Source organism: Pteropus alecto, unplaced genomic scaffold (assembly GCF_000325575.1).
Source record: "Pteropus alecto unplaced genomic scaffold, ASM32557v1 scaffold155, whole genome shotgun sequence".
In the NCBI taxonomy this organism is placed as follows: domain Eukaryota; kingdom Metazoa; phylum Chordata; class Mammalia; order Chiroptera; family Pteropodidae; genus Pteropus; species Pteropus alecto.
Genome location: NW_006438113.1, coordinates 4,254,097 through 4,274,460, shown reverse-complemented (window position 1 = coordinate 4,274,460; position 20,364 = coordinate 4,254,097). Strand labels below are relative to the sequence as shown.

General features: G+C 36.2%; 1 protein-coding gene across 1 annotated transcript in view; it reads left to right on the top strand.

Annotated features, from left to right (window-relative positions):
• The window catches only part of NRG3 (neuregulin 3), a 991,727-nt gene that overhangs the window by 438,971 nt on the left and 532,392 nt on the right, over positions 1 to 20,364 (top strand). The window contains exon 2 of the mRNA XM_006915624.3: positions 1,956 to 2,085. Coding sequence (XP_006915686.3) covers positions 1,956 to 2,085 — 130 coding nt within the window. The remainder of the gene's footprint in view (positions 1 to 1,955; positions 2,086 to 20,364) is intronic.

Below are 20,364 nucleotides of genomic sequence, written 5' to 3'. Positions count from 1 at the left end.
TTAATGTGAAATTGTATCTAACATTTTGTTGTAAGATACGCATTAACTTTCATATGATTGTAATTTCTTTAATGATCATTACTTTCATCAGTGGCATTTAAACTGTTAGTGATGTTTGAGTGATCCAATTTATTAAAGATCTTTTTACTGAGCACCAGTTCTGGTTAAGGCTCAACCTCTGGCCTCGAGGAACCCACAGACTAAAGAAACAAATAAACATGAGCAAATGGTTACTTACAGCATTGAACACAGTGATGTGGGGCAATAAAAGCACTGGAGGGACAATGGGTAGATGATATAAGATCTGAAGGATTTCTGGGTGTCTTCCAGAAAAGAAAAATATGGTCTAGGACGAAGGAACAACGTGACAACTCCTGGTATTTGGGGAAACAGAACAATAGTTAGAAATCAGGTTATGTGTTTTAGGGCACAAGAAGATAAAATTAAACAGCAAAATTCCACATGGCCTATATCCTTCGTTTGTGTACTAAGGAATTTGGAGTTATTCCTCCAGGAATGGGTCCACTGAGGTACTTTAGACATGGGAAAGACATGAGTGCATTTCCTGTTAGGACAATCACTGTCCCCTTGGTTTAGATGATGAGCAGGAAGAGGCTCGCCGGGACCTCCTGTTAGTAAGGGGGTACGATAGCCTGTGCTTTTGAACATTATCATTAATCTAGATCTGTGAAAAGGAAATTAAAAGAGCTTAAGTTCCAAATAATTTATTCGTCTTTGACTTTTTAAATATATATTTTCTTGACTGTCCCAATGGAATTGGTGCTAAACTTTAGTTGCTTCAAACTCTGAAACTAGAATTTCTGCAAGTGATAACAGAGTCTGTGGTCAGTAGATACGTACACATATTTATGGTTAGTTTCATATTTGGGAAGCAGATGTAAACATATAGCTTGATTTTGGAAATGTAAATTATTAATTTAAAAATACGTGTTTAAGATAATGCTAAAAAGTAATAATAATTTGGTCCAGTTAAATATTTAGCAGAAAAATTCTTCACATTTGAGATTCTGTTTTAGACTCTGGAACATTTGCATTTTAATTACATAATAAAAGGAGAAAGTGAAAGAATAATTGGCTTGGCTATTAGCCAATTATAGCTGTAACTAAAAAACAGAAACAAACAAAACAAAAAAAGACAAAACCCCCCACAGAAACTGACATTTGTTTCCACAAACAGTCACAATATACGTTGATCAGATGTTTAATGACATTTGGCAACAATAGAAGGAAGGGAATGTTGTTTCAGTCCCCAATACAACATGTTTGTTAAAACTGAAATTAATGAAAGCAAACTTGAGATGTTTGAGTGCTGTATCTTTCATCTTTTACTGTTAATGTACCCTCAAATGAGCCTTGTCTAGAGTGATTCCAATTGTTAAGATCTACTGGAGAAATAAGACAATTGAATACAGTTTTGGTCTTAGTCAAGCTGCTATAACAATACCATAGACTGGGTAACTTATAATACACAACAAAAATTTATTTCTCACACTTCTGGAGGCTGGGAATTCCAAGATCAAAGTGCCTACAGATTCAGTGTCTGGTGATGTCTTCCTGATTCATAGAAGGTTGTCTTTTTTGCTGTGTCTTTGCATGACTAGAATGGGCAAGGAAGATCTCTGGGGTCTATTTTATGAGAGTTATTAATCCCATTGATGACCTAATCACCTCCAAAGGCCCTCACCTTCCAAAACCATCACACTGGGGGTTAGGTTTTAATACATGAACCTTGAGGAGACACAAGCATTCTTCAGTCTACAAAGTGGTCACATCCAGTTGCATTTTTTCATTACAGTGGAAGGTTCATGTATCTTTTGAGTCCCCAAGATCAGTGACCATGAGAAGGCCTCAGTACACAGATCCAAGCAAATGACAGGAGCTGGTGGTATCAGAATGCACTCCTAAATGCACTCTCCATGTGTTTCCTTTGACAGATACGACGACATATTCCACAGAACGGTCCGAGCACTTCAAACCCTGCCGAGACAAGGACCTCGCATACTGTCTCAATGATGGCGAGTGCTTTGTCATCGAAACCCTGACCGGATCCCATAAACACTGTCGGTAAGCCACTGCGACCACTGGCACTAATGGCAGGCCCTCAGAGAGGCCTGGTGGTGGAATGGGGTGTTGAGCTTCGTGAATATACTACAGTATGATGCATATAGTCCAGCTGTTTGAATGGTGGAATTAAGAGTCTTATTATGAGATGGGACAAGGCTGGTATTTGGTATTTGAGGGAGATAAAACTGAATTAAAGTTGTTAAGATTTGAGTTTTACCTGACCAAGTAAAGGAAAATTTACTTTTATAACTACCAATTTAGTAGAAATGATTATTTACTCACTTTAGAGGCCTATATTTTTGATGTGGGTTTTAGCCACATATACTCATACTCAAAAATAATTCCTTCTTTGGAACCTACAGACTGTGGCATGACAAAGCAAAGTGCTCATCTAAAATCTAGCGTCTCAATGTTTATTGTGTACCAAACCCCAGAGACTGTAACTGTGCCCAGAGAAAACTGCATCTTGTTTTGATTCTACCCTCATTTATTAATTTCAGTACATTGTTTTAACACCTCTGATGATGAAACACTCACCAGCAAGATGTTGTAAATGAAATCATAGTCTTGTTACGGTCTAGGTAGAGGACTACTTAGGGAAAATTCCTACTAGAGATCAGGGAGGTGTTTAATTGACTTTTAGAGACATAAGGTTATATAATTGCTAAAAATAAAAAAAATTTAAAAAAAAGTGGAGATAAATAGTGTACATATAGACACTGCAGCTTTAAGGCTCCATAGAAGAATCAAATTAGCATCTGAAAAATATTTCCCACCAAGCTTTTATTTCCAGCACTATCTTGGTAATTTGTTTTTCCTTGCAATTGTATATGCTTCAATGATCATATATATCCACACCCCTTTCCTTCTCTTTATTTACTCTTCTCATATGACACGGGTATTAAATTAATTATTCTGAATCATGAAGCATGGAAAATTATGACTTTTTTCTCTTTCTATTGCTATTATGAAACTTTATTTCATGTTGTTTTATTAAGAAGGCACAGAGAAATGCATCATATAGTTATGAACTTAGAACATGTTAGCAAATCCTGCCTGGCTCCCAGAGCCAGCTTCACTCTATGGGAGGATGAGTTGCCACAGAGGGAAGAGCACAGGTTTGGAATAGCTGATAAGTGATAATAGCAGATCTCTCTAAAAGTTACCACACATCTTGGATCAGGATAAACAACTGTGATCTTTCCACCTTGACAGGATGGCTTTTCATGTTGACTTAGGCAGTGCCATTACATTTACCCTGTTTATAATATTTACACCCCATTTCTGTTCTCTGTGAAACTGGGTTGGGGATAAAGAGGGGTGGGGATGATCCTTTCCCACATTCCTTTCCTCTTGCTACATTTATTAGGTCAGTGCGGACACAGATAGAAAGCACACAAGTGACTTGGAGACAGCAAGGGAAAAGTTAAGAATGAGCTACTTTTTCAAAGCATTAAGAGCTTCTATGCTCTTATGGATACTCAAACACATGTTACATTCACCTTTGCCAAGCTCACGGGATCCTAATATGGAAGTGAGCAATGAAATCAATTAAGTTTCAGTTCCTAATCAATTGATGAAAGGACAAATCAGAAATCTCACCTAGAGCAGTGACATTCCTGATGATATTTTACCCCAAGGAGGGATCAGATCAGGCCCCACCACAGTATACAGGACGGTATGATTCATTTTTTCCAAAACTGAGATATTGAAAAGAATGGAGTAATTCTTATTCTTTCTCGACATTTTTTTCTCACTGTATTATCTATTAGTTCACGGGCATATTAGCTTTCTAGGGTTGTTGTAACAAAGCACCACAGATTGAGTTGTTTAAACAACTAAAATATATCTTCTCACACTTATGGAGGCTAGAAGTCTAAGATCAAGATTGTTTCCTTCCTAGGGCCATGAGAGAAGGCTACTTTTGTAGGCCTCTTTATTTGGCTGTCTTTTCCCTGTGTCTTCTCGTTTTCTTCACTCTGTACATGTCTATATCCAAATTTCCTCTTATAAGGATATCAGCCATATTGGATAACAGTCCACTCCAATGACCCTGTTTTAACGTAATTACCTTTATAAAGACCTTTTTCCGAATATGATCACAATCTAAAGTACCTGAAGTTAGGAATTCAAGATATGAATTATTGGGGAGACACATCCAGTCTATGACAGTGGATCTCAGGTCCAGAGAAAAATACCTTTCCTTTTGTGTATGTGTACTTTTCTAATTTTTTAAAACATACACAAGCAGAGATGTATCTATGGTTTAGCTGAAATGATGTACATGTATAATAATTTTGACCATCTATCTTCATATTTTTGTGCATATTTCATCACAGTCAACCTGTTATTTAACATTGAGTCACAACATAGCTAATCATGACAAAAGACCGGCTTAAGACAGAGTTGGAACTCGAGTAGGTTAATAGATGCCTATAAATCTCCTACTTGTGAGTGTGAATAAATCACACATTGCATGTGCCCACTATTCATCTCTCAGGCTTTGCTGTGAGTAAAAGGCTTATATTTGTTCCTGCATCAGCCACTTTGGAGGTTTCCAATGTAGTTATTAATAATGTGCCATTTTGTACAGCACTCTATTTAAGTAGTATGTTTCCTTCATTCTTCTCCATTTGACACATGTTTATTGAGTACTTCCTGTCACCAAGATACATTGAATAAATACATACAGAAATGAATTTAGGAATTAAATGGCATTGCACTCCGTAATGTACTTGGAGTAAGTGAAATAAAATACCTCAAGGTTAAGAAATAAAAGAAACAAGGCAAAGTATTTTCACATGACTGGCTTGCTAACAGGGGCATCTCTGTGATACATTACTAACTGGCTTATGTTTCCAGTTAAATGAAACACAATGTAGCGTATGGGAGCAGCAATATAAAAAAGTATACACAAATCTAGCTCATTACATAGTTTACTTTTCACATATCTCAAAAGATTAGACACTAAAATCTGAGAGAAATTAAGATTACATTTTCCAGTATTTTAAAAATTGCAGTCCTATGGTAAATTGAGTCAAAATTTTTTTTCTATGCCATAAAAAATTGACTGTGATATAACACTTTTCTCTTTATCAGCCAAGAAAGAATAGTAGAAAAACAACCTAGATCATCCCTGATAGAGATCCTGAAAATGTATGCTCAAAAATATTAACAGTGGGAATCTTGTGATAAGGGAGGTATCATGTTTTTCCATTTGTTATTATCTCACTCTTTGGTGTATTTTTCAGACCTTTCAAAAATCCATTTATAGGATGAATAATTAGAAATTATAGAGCAAAGTAAGGAAACTTCCAGAGGCATACAAAGATTCTAAAAATAGCTTGACAGAGGGATTTTAAAGAACAATAAATAAATAGACAAACTTGAATTTGCTGAATTTAAAATAAATTGTAAAGCCAAGGTCACTGGCTAACTGATTAGTGAAAAGAGAACCTACAATATAGTGGAACTTCATTTGGAATAAGGAGAGATTCATAGATAGAAGGAAAACTGAGATGCTGATCATTTGATAAATTTGGTTGACTATCAGGTAAAACAAATCAAAGTTGGATTTTTTACTTCCTTCTCTATGCCAAAAGTTCTTAATGAATTTATAAGTTGATAATTAATAAGAAAAGTCTTATGGAAAATAACTTTTATTTATGACAGCAATTGAAAGGATCTTTTGAGCTAGAAGCAATGGTAGGAAAAAATTAACAAATTGTCACAACATTGACACAACATTGTTTATTGATCTGAATATCATAAATCAGAAACAACATCAAAAGACAGGTAAACTATCAGTAAACTATACAATAAATATGGCAGAGAATTAATAATTCTCTGAAGAAGCCATGTAGATGAATAAGAGTAACAGTAAAATTAAACCTAAGTAGGAAAATAGGCAAAGGAGAGGACCATACTCTTCCCTTAAAAAATAATGCAGATAATGAATGAACATGAAAAATACTCAGCCTCACAAAGAAATACAAATTAATTTTTTTGACCATCATATTTAATGATTTATAAAAGCAAATACTCTGGCGAGGGTGCAATAGAAACATATGAACTACTCCAGGGAGTGTACATTATTAAACATCTTCTGCAGGTAATGTTTCAGTATGTTTCAAAATCTTTATATTGTTTCTAAGAACTTAGCCTACAGAGATGTATATGTAAATTTACTTGTAAGGATGTTCAACATGGGTTTATTTGCAATAGCAAAGAAATAAAAAAGGAAAAAAGGAAAATCCTGAATTTAGATGTCTGGACATTTCAAAATGTTTTAAGAACAATAAAATGCTCATTATATCAGGTTATATATGAAAATCAGGTTATAAAATTGCAAAGTTGAACATATAATAGTGATCAAATTCTGAAAAATAAATAATAAAAAAGTTAATAGGATTTACAGCTGTTTTCTTCTATCCTTATGAATTTTGTAAGATCTCTACATGATACATATATTTATTTATTAACACCTGTTTAAGACATTTGACCCTGCATCTCATATTTCCATTAAGAATGATAGTGTCCTTGTCTCTGTTAAATTAAGGTAATTATAATTCACTTTTATTAGGCTAAGAGAACTTTCAATTGAGCCCTTTCAGATTAAACAATACCAAGTATATTTGAATATGTCTGCTTCTTTTATTAATAATTCATTTATAATCTTTATGGTAATATTTTTCCATGGTAACTTCATGTGATTTGAGACATTAAAAAAATTGGATTAAATAATAGGAAGATACATCCTATAGAGATGAAACTGGGTTGAGGAAAAAATAACAAGTCACTAGAAACTCCTTGAATCAAAATATTCTGAATCAAAACAGGATATTCTCTAGTATATTTTATGCCATTTCTAGAATTTTTAAGAACTTGGGAAATGGTGCTATCTGTAATATATTTTACTAGAGTGAAAAGGGTAGCCATTGTAACTGAAAAGCTTGGTAGGCATCTGAACGGGTCAAATGTGTTTAAGGGCCAAATTTAAGTTAAAAGGTTGTGTCTTCTGAATTGAAGTTCATTAAATGTTTCACCAGCCTTGCTGGAAAAATGGATTTTCATGACTTTGGAAGGGATAGCATTTGAGCTGAATTTGACCTGCAGTGATCATTTTGGAAATCTATCAAGCAACTCACTTGAAGATGCTTATTAAATTACTTGAAATATGGAACTGCTAGAAAAAGAGGAAAGCGGTCCAATAGCAACCATTGCCCGAGGCAGTACTTCCATAAAAGGGCTGATGGTCTGTGCAGCAATCTGGGTAAAAGGCTCAGAGGAGTTAGTGAGCTGGGGAAGCAATGGACAGAGGAGAAGAGCCCCACCAAGAGTTTACATCCTTATTGTGTCTCATTCTGCCTAAGTAGGTTTTTAAAATCAAAGCTTTCATTTTTCAGAGAATTGGCTAGACACAAAATGACCATATTTCTATGATTTAGTATATAAAATTACAGGACCATCCCTGTCAGTGCTTTGCTCTGTCACTTTGGAGGTCCATTAGCTCTTCCACCCAGTGAGGGTCCTCTTTATCAAATGGTTCTCTAGTAAGTGCTCTGAGAGCAGCAATTAATGATTTTCTGTGGTTGAAGCAAGTCAGAATGGAAATTGAATTTTGGCATATATCCCTGAACTCCATTGACAGGAGAGGATGAAGGCTGAAATAAGTTTGGGCCTAGTGGCAGAGTACCTACAGAATGGAATTGAATAACAAGGTGAAGAGCCTTAAATGAATTTTCAAGTTCATCAGGTAAATATTCCTGAGAATGTTTGCCACAGCCCAGACAAAATTTGAATAATTTTCAATAGCCATGTGCATAACAGGCGGTCTACTGATTGCATTTGACAAGAAGAAATGAGCCAAGTTATAACCATTCATCTCTTTCTTTTCAGTGGATGAAGTTTGTCAAAATTGTCTCATTAGCTCAAAAAGCAAACAAAGAACAACACAATACATAATTTTGCAACTCGATGACACTTTAGGCAGTGGTTTATTTCTTCTGATTTAACTTGTTTGCATTGGACTTGAGCTGGTATTCTTAAAGGTTTACTTAAATATCATGCAAAAGACTATAAAGGCATATTTAATTAAGAATAATAACACATCTTTTAACTAATGCCAAAGATTTTTACCTTATCTTAATGTTTTCTGATTTGTTTGGCAGCTCTACTTGAGAATGAAATGGAGTTTCTTGAGGTGGTTGCTATAATTTAAGTTGTTTGTTGTATGAAATAATTGGCATAAATTTGTTCTTTTTAAATAGCTACCTTATATGATGGGATAAGAGGTACATGAAGTAAATGTGGGAGTTCAAGATGCAAAAATCTGAGTTAACAGCTCGACTCAGCTTTGTACTGACTGTGTGAAATTTTTCGCAAGTCATTTAACCAGAACTTTCAGTTCTCCATTAAAAAAAAAAAAAAAAAAATCTGCCCCAAAAGGTTGATGCAAGAATTGAAAGCAGAAACATACAAAACTCCAAATGCACAGTAGATATCATGTATGCGATAGTCGTTTCTTTCCTCTTCCTCTCTTCTGCTCATATTAAAGCCAAGCAAAAGCATGTTTGCTGGAATCCTGTGAGAAAAATTGAGTGGGTATCATCTGCCTACTTAATTAAGAGGAACTCAGGTTTAAAAGGGGGAGACAACTCCTGCCAAAAGATTCCTGTGTATATTCTGAGGGCCCAGGCTTCTTACTGCCAGTTTGATAGTCTGATAAATTAGCAATTTACTATTATTTCTCCAATTCAGCAATAAATTCTGATTTTCTAACATTTTCTTATTGCTGTCTCTATAGCTTTAAGAGAAAAAATATGTTTTCCCTTTCCTACTTTATCATTGTAGCTTATTATAATTGTATTAATCATTCACTTTTGAACTGGCTGGTTAGATTTGGTAGTCCTCCACTACTGAGCAGACTGACAGATTACACACATTCTCTCTGACTCAGCTTTCTTATCTGTTAAATTGGGGAAATAATATTATTATACTACAGGATCATTGCGAGGATTGATATAGGTAAAGTACACCTGTCTGGTATAAACAGATAGTGAATTTAGTGGAGTGAATGGAGTATAATATGGTAAGGTTCATGTGTTGCTATTTTATCTGCACAGCTTGAAAATAAAACATTTAAATTAAGTTATATATACACACAATTATATATATGTGATTATATTTAATTAAAATATATATTTCTAGTTGCTCAATGTATTAAAATCTGAGTGACCATATAGTTATCAAAATACAAAAATATTTAAGATGCAATGAGCAGTTTGAATAATTCTTCTTTAAAATAACATAAACCAGGAACACCCCCAGCCAAATAGGACTTATGGTTTCCCTAATTGTAATTCAGATGAAACTCAAATTCATAGAAAAGCAGACCACCAGTTGCTATGTGTTTTTCTTAATACAAATTTCACAAGATTGTAGAATCTCTGTGTTGTTATCCCCACTTTTTCCAAATCACCTGAGAGTTCCCTGAGTCACTAAGTACAGGCAGGGTCTGAATGAGAAGGCAGAACAAGGGGGCCCCCAGATCTCAGTGTTTCTCCACTGTACCCCAAATCTGTGGATGTACACATCAACAACGAATTAGTGTTCTACTTAGTTACATACATACCTAGCTATTATTTGTGAAAACTAAGAATGAGACAAGTGGACCAAGCTCAACTTGTGTTATTGAGACTGAAGGTAGTGTTTCTGAATTTCACCTTGGACTGCATCTTTACAATTCTATTTTTTTTTATTTTTTATGATCACAGCTATTTTGGTGGTTTTATGAATATCAGGAAAACAGTAAGCTTGAAGCAAAATTAGTCCTATGCACATACATGAGCACACACATATATGGTATATTTATTAGGTATCCAGCATCATGCAGGGCACTGAGGTTCAAGGGTAAACAAACAAAAAAGGCTCCTTCCTTTATAAAACTTGCTGATAGTTGGAACACAGAGAAGTCAACACAATCTAGTATGATAGGATTTCATGATGGACAAATACTGACAATCACTGAGCTCCAAAGCCCATACTTGGTATAGCAGGGAAATCCTTACCAAACTGGTAAACTTAGAGGAAATGTCTTCATCTAGTGTATTTACATATAAAACCCAACGCACGCTTTAACAAATAAAAAATTAAGAATAAAATTAAAAGAAAAAAGTGAAAGACTTAAATGTGGTATGAGGAATATGTTATTTAGAGATGTATGTCATATGTGAATTATAATAGAATGTGTTTATAGATACATATGTCATATGTGAGTTGTATAGAATGCACGTTTAGTCCTAAGCACACAAAAAATATGTCAAGTATATACATTGTTTCCATCATTTTGCCAATGTTTATTAAACATATTCATATGTCCCAGGTCCAATGAAAGGTCGTAGTGATATAATTATAATTGATCTCAGAAAAACTCATAAGAGAGGGATTGAGATGGGCATTTTCTAGTTCAATTTAATGTGACAAGCCCTGTGATTTATATCATCTATTCTATATGATCTATATGTGCATAGCACATATCCATATAAAAGACTGCAAAAACCAATGGTCTTGAAGCCAGCAAAAGCTTGTGAGAGGAAATTACATGAATTTGTTTTTGGAAAGATGAGAGCCTATTCATTTCTCATTTTGAAGCCTGCTTTGGCTTTTTGGCAAAGGCATGAAGAGTTGAACTGCTATTGGAGAACATTCCCTTCAAACTCCAGAGAAGATATTTCAAAATTATTTTAAATGCAATTAAAAATAATCAGTTTCATATCATAAATTTCTTATGCAATTGGTCACTTATTTTCCAAATTATTTTCTCTTGTGTCCAGATGGTTCTCAAAAACATAGCAGGACATGATGACATTTTTCATTCTATTTCCTTCACCTCTGAAGTTTTATGAACAGACAAGAATAATGGTTTTCCAAACCTAATAAGTGTCACATTGATTAAATTATGGAATCAAGATTCTTTTTTCTTTTTCAAAAATTATGATTTTTATCTACATATATGGAGTATTTACGAAGACCATTTAATAGCTACAATCTAAAATTAATTTATTAACATCTTGAGTATAAGAAATGATTTTCCAGCACTAAAATTTTCCTAACAAATTAAATATATCCATTAAAGGGCACCTTGATCTTCAGTCATTGTTGAATTACTCAGGGAGAATATAAGGAAGTGACGGCTAGAGATACTTATTGGTATGTTCAAGTAAACTGCTCTACATTTTCCCAACTAAAACATATTTCTTTTCTCTAGCAGAGCTACTGTGAGGTTTATAGGAGATCAAAGTAAGATAACCATGTACGGTTTACCTTATAATGGCTCAGGTAGCATTCTGGTGTTTCGGCTTATACAGTGACATGTACATACAGCAGAACCCAAAGAAGGAAATATTGTAATAATTCCTAAAACAGGGTGGCTTTTTAATTTCTCAAAGACTACGTTCTGATTTAAACACGTTAGAAATGAAGTTAAAGCTAACATTAGGGATAGAAGTTATTTCAACAGAAGATTTCATTAAATAAAACAGATTCCAGGCTTTGGGGCAGAAGAGGCTCCTAGATGGGAGTATGGAGAGACTGAAAGGATGCCAGGAGACCGCATGCCCTCAGCCTGGCCTCCTTGGAGTCCTTTGACAATAGTGATGCCAATGACCTTATGCTCCTGAATGGCAGATATTCAATTAGGAATTCTCAGCTTTGAGCCTCAGGAGGGAGGGGTATGTGTGTCAGTGGGTGGCTCCACCGCTGGAGGAAAACTATTCTCCAGGAGTTTTAAAACAGAGGCTAATAATAGGACAGTGGAGAGTGAAAAATACTAGGTTGGAAAGAATTAGCAGAAAGGATAAGCTAATAAAGCATCTACTTTAAATAAGCTCATAATTTTGCTACAGTTTGGGGTATTCTCCTGAGCTAATTTACAGCCACAGTTGAAGTCACACGGAAGGAAGCCTTACTCCCTGCAACAAGGTTTTATTTCAGTGCTCTGGAAAGCAATTCCCATTCTGCCTGGTTAGCATATGTGAAAGAAATAATGATTATTTTAATGATATTAAATAGCAGCTTTGATCTCTTTCCTCCACAAGCTAACCAAAACACTATCTGGGTGTATGAAATGATTCATTTGTGAGTAAAACTTCTGTTTCTATTATAATATTGTCGTTCACCTACGTGACTCTCCCACCAGGCTGTGAGTTCATCTTTGCTTCTAGAAGCTGCCACCTACACAGTAAAGATAAATTTTATAAATGGAAAGAACCCTAGATAATATCTACCTCCCGCATTTTTCAGAGGACAAAACTGAAGTGTTAAATGGGAGACAAAAAATGCTAATAGCCATCTTCTATTTCACACCTATTAAGCACAAGGCAGAAGTTTCGATTCTTTATACACTACTTCATGATTGCCTACCTGTCCTCCTATTAAATCTGCAAAGGAATATTGTGTCCCCATTTGATGTAAAGAAAGAAGCTACAAGAGAGAAGGTAGCTTCTTTAAGAGTGTCCAGCAGCAGGACTGAACACCAATCTCAGTTCTGTTTGACTTTCAAGCTCTTGATCTTCCAACCTTGTCAAACTTACTTTATAGTAAGAATCACTGATGGTGATGGTTAAAAATATAGATTCTCAGGTCCCTCCTCTGAAGCTTCTGATTCAGGTTTTGAGATGGCACCCAAGACCCATACAATCAGGTTATTTCATTATTGAGACCAATTTGGGAAGCAGTGAATGAGAATAGTGATTCTCAGATATTAATGAGTGGATGAGTCTTCTGGAGATTTTGTTCAACTGAAGATTCATGTACAATAGGTCTGGGGTAAGGCCTGAGATTGTGTATTTCTAACAGTGTCTCAAATGATGCCCATGGTGCTGGCCCATGACCCATACTTAGAGCAGTAAGGTACTAAATTATGCTGCCCAGCACACGATGAAACCCCTATCCCCATACGAGAGTTTGGTTTTTTGTTTTTTTTTCCTCACAATTCTGCTGCTAGGATATATCCTCTACCCATATGCAGCTCAATAATTATGTCTGAGAAAGATTTTCTGCACATATGTAAGAATACATTTGTGAAGCTTCTAGAAACACTTATTTTTCTCTAGTTACCTTACTAGTTCACACATCTGCCAAATAAGAATTCCTGGTACATGCAACATGGTCCTATGCCCATTTCATCCACAACATTATAAGCCAAATGTCTCGTCAGGTTTCTGTTATATTAGGGAGCTATTATATACCATACTTTCTTTTCATAGGTTCAGGCTGGACAAGTAGTATTTTCCCCGAGGAGCAGAACTTTCAAGGTGGTGGAAAATGTTCTCTGTAACATTTAGAGAAATGGATACAGCACTTGTTAAAGGTTGTCAATAATCACATCTCCCTGGAAATTTAGTTCATCCAAGAAAACTTATCTGAGTTTTTTTTTTTTTTAATTTTTCTCAAATAAGATAGCCATCATGTGTAAAGATGACTGAATGCTAAGCAAATTTTACAGTGGAAGACTAGGTTTTGAAAGGACAACTCTGATTTATCAAAAATGATGATGTTTTAAATCGAGGCTTTGTTGCTTCCTAGCTGTGTGAAATTTGGTAATATCTTAGCTCCTGTGGACCTGAATTTCATCATTGTGAAACAGTATGATTGGAGATAATTCCTTAGGTCACTTCCAATTTTCAAATTGGGTGAAGAAACTGAGTGATCTCTTGCATTTTCACCTGTGTCAGTAAATACTGTTTTACTGCATTCCCAGCAAAGAAAAGCAGAAGGATTTCAAAAAGAGCAACCATTTCCAGAAGAAAACATAGCTGTGCTGTCTTTTGAAATACAAAAGATGAAATGCTAACTTAAGAAGAGCATGACTGTCATAAAAAAGGCATAAAGCAAATCTATTACTTGACCATGTCAATGCTTTCAGATTGGCCCGTTCCTGTACCCACCTAAAGATTTTTTTTTTTTTTTTTTTAATTCAGATTCTGATTCAATAGGCATACTGTAGGGCAGAAATTCTGCATTTTTAAAATGCCTTTGAGTGTCATGATGTTGCTGATTGTGGACATGGCTTTGGGTAGAAAAGGCTCTATGCCCATGTGCTTTAACCTTAGCTGCGTCACCCAGGGAGATTCAACATTTGGATGTCCAGGCCATACGCAGAATGAACAAATTTGGATCTCTGAAAGTGGGGCTTAGAGATGTATATTTTTAAAGCTGCTCAGGTCATTTCAATGGGCAGCTAATGCTGAAAATCACTGGTCTATGCTGCTGCCATAAGCCTTCTTTGCCTTCCAGCTCTCCGATAACTTTGGGTTCTGTTATATCAATATATATGTATATACACACACATATATAACAATGCTCATGGAATTCAAAACAGGTACTTTACCTTCACTTCTACAATACCAGTAGATCAAATTGACTATGCCAGGAGGTAATGATGTTCATCTGACAGTCTTTTCCAGGCTGTGCCTACATACTTAGAGAATTCTTTGGTAGTCTGTGTTAAGCAGGCCAGCTTTGTATTCTGCTCCCTGTACCCTAGCACCACCAACACTTATGGACATATTTCCATACGGCTACATGGGATTCCACATTATCACTTTAAAGTTATTATTATTGTACTAGGCATGGAACTCATATTTAGCAAAATATTCCATGGCTGTGTGTATAGACGATTTTTAATTGTCCTCCCTCTCTCCCTCTCATGCCTTCTCTCTTTTCATTTTTTCTCTTCAATCCGCATTGATTGAGCACTCTTTGTCAAGCCTGTGCTAGGTGATTCACTGACATGTGTGCACAAATGGAGTACTTCTTTGGAATTGAAACCTAGAAATGAAATTGCTTGGCCCAAAGATATGAATAGTTTCACTGCTTTTGAACCAGAAATATCTTGCCTACATTGGGTATTTATACTTCTATTTACTAATTTAACATATGTAAGCTTGCCTCTCATTATTATTTAATATCTATGTCTTTGATTAATGAACAGTTAATATTCCTTATATGAATATAAAATGAATTTTTATTTTATTTTTACTAAATAGGTAAATTTTTGATGGTAAGAGAGAAAACCAATAAGGAGTATTAAGCAAGTGAATCATATGTTCATCTTATGCATGTTTATTTCAGTGCTCTGGAAAGCAATTCCCATTCTGCCTGGTTAGCATATGTGAAAGAAATAATGATTATTTTAATGATATTAAATAGCAGCTTTGATCTCTTTCCTCCACAAGCTAACCAAAACACTATCTGGGTGTATGAAATGATTCATTTGTGAGTAAAACTTCTGTTTCTATTATAATATTGTCGTTCACCTACGTGACTCTCCCACCAGGCTGTGAGTTCATCTTTGCTTCTAGAAGCTGCCACCTACACAGTAAAGATAAATTTTATAAATGGAAAGAACCCTAGATAATATCTACCTCCCGCATTTTTCAGAGGACAAAACTGAAGTGTTAAATGGGAGACAAAAAATGCTAATAGCCATCTTCTATTTCACACCTATTAAGCACAAGGCAGAAGTTTCGATTCTTTATACACTACTTCATGATTGCCTACCTGTCCTCCTATTAAATCTGCAAAGGAATATTGTGTCCCCATTTGATGTAAAGAAAGAAGCTACAAGAGAGAAGGTAGCTTCTTTAAGAGTGTCCAGCAGCAGGACTGAACACCAATCTCAGTTCTGTTTGACTTTCAAGCTCTTGATCTTCCAACCTTGTCAAACTTACTTTATAGTAAGAATCACTGATGGTGATGGTTAAAAATATAGATTCTCAGGTCCCTCCTCTGAAGCTTCTGATTCAGGTTTTGAGATGGCACCCAAGACCCATACAATCAGGTTATTTCATTATTGAGACCAATTTGGGAAGCAGTGAATGAGAATAGTGATTCTCAGATATTAATGAGTGGATGAGTCTTCTGGAGATTTTGTTCAACTGAAGATTCATGTACAATAGGTCTGGGGTAAGGCCTGAGATTGTGTATTTCTAACAGTGTCTCAAATGATGCCCATGGTGCTGGCCCATGACCCATACTTAGAGCAGTAAGGTACTAAATTATGCTGCCCAGCACACGATGAAACCCCTATCCCCATACGAGAGTTTGGTTTTTTGTTTTTTTTTCCTCACAATTCTGCTGCTAGGATATATCCTCTACCCATATGCAGCTCAATAATTATGTCTGAGAAAGATTTTCTGCACATATGTAAGAATACATTTGTGAAGCTTCTAGAAACACTTATTTTTCTCTAGTTACCTTACTAGTTCACACATCTGCCAAATAAGAATTCCTGGTACATGCAACATGGTCCTATGCCCATTTCATCCACAACATTATAAGCCAAATGTCTCGTCAGGTTTCTGTTATATTAGGGAGCTATTATATACCATACTTTCTTTTCATAGGTTCAGGCTGGACAAGTAGTATTTTCCCAGAGGAGCAGAACTTTCAAGGTGGTGGAAAATGTTCTCTGTAACATTTAGAGAAATGGATACAGCACTTGTTAAAGGTTGTCAATAATCACATCTCCCTGGAAATTTAGTTCATCCAAGAAAACTTATCTGAGTTTTTTTTTTTTTAATTATTCTCAAATAAGATAGCCATCATGTGTAAAGATGACTGAATGCTAAGCAAATTTTACAGTGGAAGACTAGGTTTTGAAAGGACAACTCTGATTTATCAAAAATGATGATGTTTTAAATCGAGGCTTTGTTGCTTCCTAGCTGTGTGAAATTTGGTAATATCTTAGCTCCTGTGGACCTGAATTTCATCATTGTGAAACAGTATGATTGGAGATAATTCCTTAGGTCACTTCCAATTTTCAAATTGGGTGAAGAAACTGAGTGATCTCTTGCATTTTCACCTGTGTCAGTAAATACTGTTTTACTGCATTCTCAGCAAAGAAAAGCAGAAGGATTTCAAAAAGAGCAACCATTTCCAGAAGAAAACATAGCTGTGCTGTCTTTTGAAATACAAAAGATGAAATGCTAACTTAAGAAGAGCATGACTGTCATAAAAAAGGCATAAAGCAAATCTATTACTTGACCATGTCAATGCTTTCAGATTGGTACATTCATGTACCCACCTAAAGATTTTTTTTTTTTAATTCAGATTCTGATTCAATAGGCATACTGTGGGGCAGAAATTCTGCATTTTTAAAATGCCTTTGAGTGTCATGATGTTGCTGATTGTGGACATGGCTTTGGGTAGAAAAGGCTCTATGCCCATGTGCTTTAACCTTAGCTGCGTCACCCAGGGAGATTCAACATTTGGATGTCCAGGCCATACGCAGAATGAACAAATTTGGATCTCTGAAAGTGGGGCTTAGAGATGTATATTTTTAAAGCTGCTCAGGTCATTTCAATGGGCAGCTAATGCTGAAAATCACTGGTCTATGCTGCTGCCATAAGCCTTCTTTGCGTTCCAGCTCTCCGATAACTTTGGGTTCTGTTATATCAATATATATGTATATACACACACATATATAACAATGCTCATGGAATTCAAAACAGGTACTTTACCTTCACTTCTACCATACCAGTAGATCAAATTGACTATGCCAAGAGGTAATGATGTTCATCTGACAGTCTTTTCCAGGCTGTGCCTACATACTTAGAGAATTCTTTGGTAGTCTGTGTTAAGCAGGCCAGCTTTGCATTCTGCTCCCTGTACCCTAGCACCACCAACACTTATGGACATATTTCCATACGGCTACATGGGATTCCACATTATCACTTTAAAGTTACCTATTATTGTACTAGGCATGGAACTCATATTTAGCAAAATATTCCATGGCTGTGTGTATAGACGATTTTTAATTGTCCTCCCTCTCTCCCTCTCATGCCTTCTCTCTTTTCATTTTTTCTCTTCAATCCGCATTGATTGAGCACTCTTTGTCAAGCCTGTGCTAGGTGATTCACTGACATGTGTGCACAAATGGAGTACTTCTTTGGAATTGAAACCTAGAAATGAAATTGCTTGGCCCAAAGATATGAATAGTTTCACTGCTTTTGAACCAGAAATATCTTGCCTACATTGGGTATTTATACTTCTATTTACTAATTTAACATATGTAAGCTTGCCTCTCATTATTATTTAATATCTATGTCTTTGATTAATGAACAGTTAATATTCCTTATATGAATATAAAATGAATTTTTATTTTATTTTTACTAAATAGGTAAATTTTTGATGGTAAGAGAGAAAACCAATAAGGAGTATTAAGCAAGTGAATCATATGTTCATCTTATGCATGTATTATGTATTTTGATCTATAGTAGGCACGATAAGTTGCCTTGTAGCAAACGTTATTTTATTTAAGCAGACCCTCTTAGTTTTGCAAATATGAGACAGGCATGTACCCCCACTCCTCACCCCCAGTCCAGGAGGTTGAGGGTAAATGGTTTGTTTTTGTCTATCCCATGTGTGTGTGTGTGTGTGTGTGTGTGTGTGTGTATTCATTAGCCTGCTCCTCCCATAGAACCCCTGGGATACAGAATTCCAGAGAAGAATGAAAAGGTATATAATAAGAAGCTCAAGACCTTTTAGGAGAAAAGAGATCTAGAATCCATATCATGATCCTCCAAATTCAGTGTGAAGGGAACTTGTCTGGGAAAAACGGAGTGATTGGATTAAGATTTTCAGTAGGAAGGAGCATCAGGAGCTCCAAAGGTGAGCTAACAAGGAGGAGGCAGAGAGTAGTGGTGAACCAGACTCGAATGACAGCCTAGAAACTGAGCTGATTTTGTATTGTCATAGTGGAGGTGGAACATTCTATCCTGGCTTCTTACTTTGGGCTTTTGAGTAGAAGTTTTAAAAAGTCCTATAATTCTAGGAAGCAGAGAAACTAACCCCACTCTCCATCCCCCACTAGGTGGGTATTTCTGTAAACAAAACTTACACATTTTTATGGATTAGGATCCTTTTGAAGGGTTACCACTTTCCCCAATGCCACCTTGTGGCAGAGATTACAATGACACTTGTAGCTGAGAGAATTTGACCGTCTTTTTCTTCCACCAGGTGTCTAAACTAAGAAGTAAAAAATCTCTAAGATTTGGACAATCAAATGAAAGGGAAATCTTGGGCTTTCAGGCACTAACGGTAGTTGGGGGCTTAAGAACTTTCTTGAACTGTTTATGGAAGACTATTTTTTCTGTTGTTTTTCTTGTTTGTTCAGAAAGATCACTTTAGTTACAGGGGAGAGAACAAACGAAAGGAGGAGTTCCTACCTGAATATTAAACATCTTGTACCCAACCCAACATCAGCCTGGAGGAATTATAGAGAGAAAGCATCAACACAGGGAAAACATTGTGGGGAACCCCTGTGAAAACCCGCTGGAGGAGATCGAGTGGGTTTTGAACTTTTCAGCATGTGCAATCCAAAGCCTAGATAGAGTAAGAGGCAGCAGGTGTGGCCCTGGGAATAACGTGGGAAAGGAGCTGTTGAAATTTTGCTATGGCTTTCCTCCATCTATAACCTGGTGTACTGGTATTTACATCAAGGTGGCTCAAGCTATAAGGCTGAGGCCACCAATATGGTCTGGATGGGGAGCAGTAGGAACGTGGGGGAATACTAATTAGACTCAGGTAATCATTTTCCCATTGTTCTTTTTCCAAACTACCAAAAATGATGGGTTACACTGAAAGGAGTGGTTCTTCCTATAAGGATGCTTTCCCCCTAGAGGAAGTGAGGATGAATCCTGGACCTGAGGAATGGTTTGTTAGAGTGGGCTCACATTAAATGTGGTTTCCTGGCACCTGGGACTCTCACTTCAAGCTCACCCATCTCTATTTTACTCTTGGAGGTCTGCAAGTATGAGAAAGTTGAGCCTTGGTCCCTTCTTTATTTTCATTGTCTGAAAAATTAGCTAACACCCTTGGGGTGAAATGAGCTTTACATACCAAAATAGTAACAGAGAAGCAACACTATTAGAAAAGAATTAAAGAAAGCCTTTAGTCCAGGGGTCACCAACCTCCCCCCTCCCCCACCAGCCATGGACCAGTACTGGTCTTTGGCGTGTTAGGAACTGGGCGGCATAGCAGGAGAGCAACAGGCGAGAGAGCGAAGCTTCCATGTGTTTGCAGCTGCTCCTCAGCACTAGCATCACCGCCTCAGCTTCACCTCAAATCATCAGACCTCAGATTCTCGTAGGAGTACTGGTCCCTAGTGCTGCTATAGACCCAAGAAAAGGAGGCTTAGGCAGTGATTGATAGAAGTATTGACAGTGAGGATTTAAATAGGAAATACTAGATAGATTTGCAGGAGGTAAATCACAA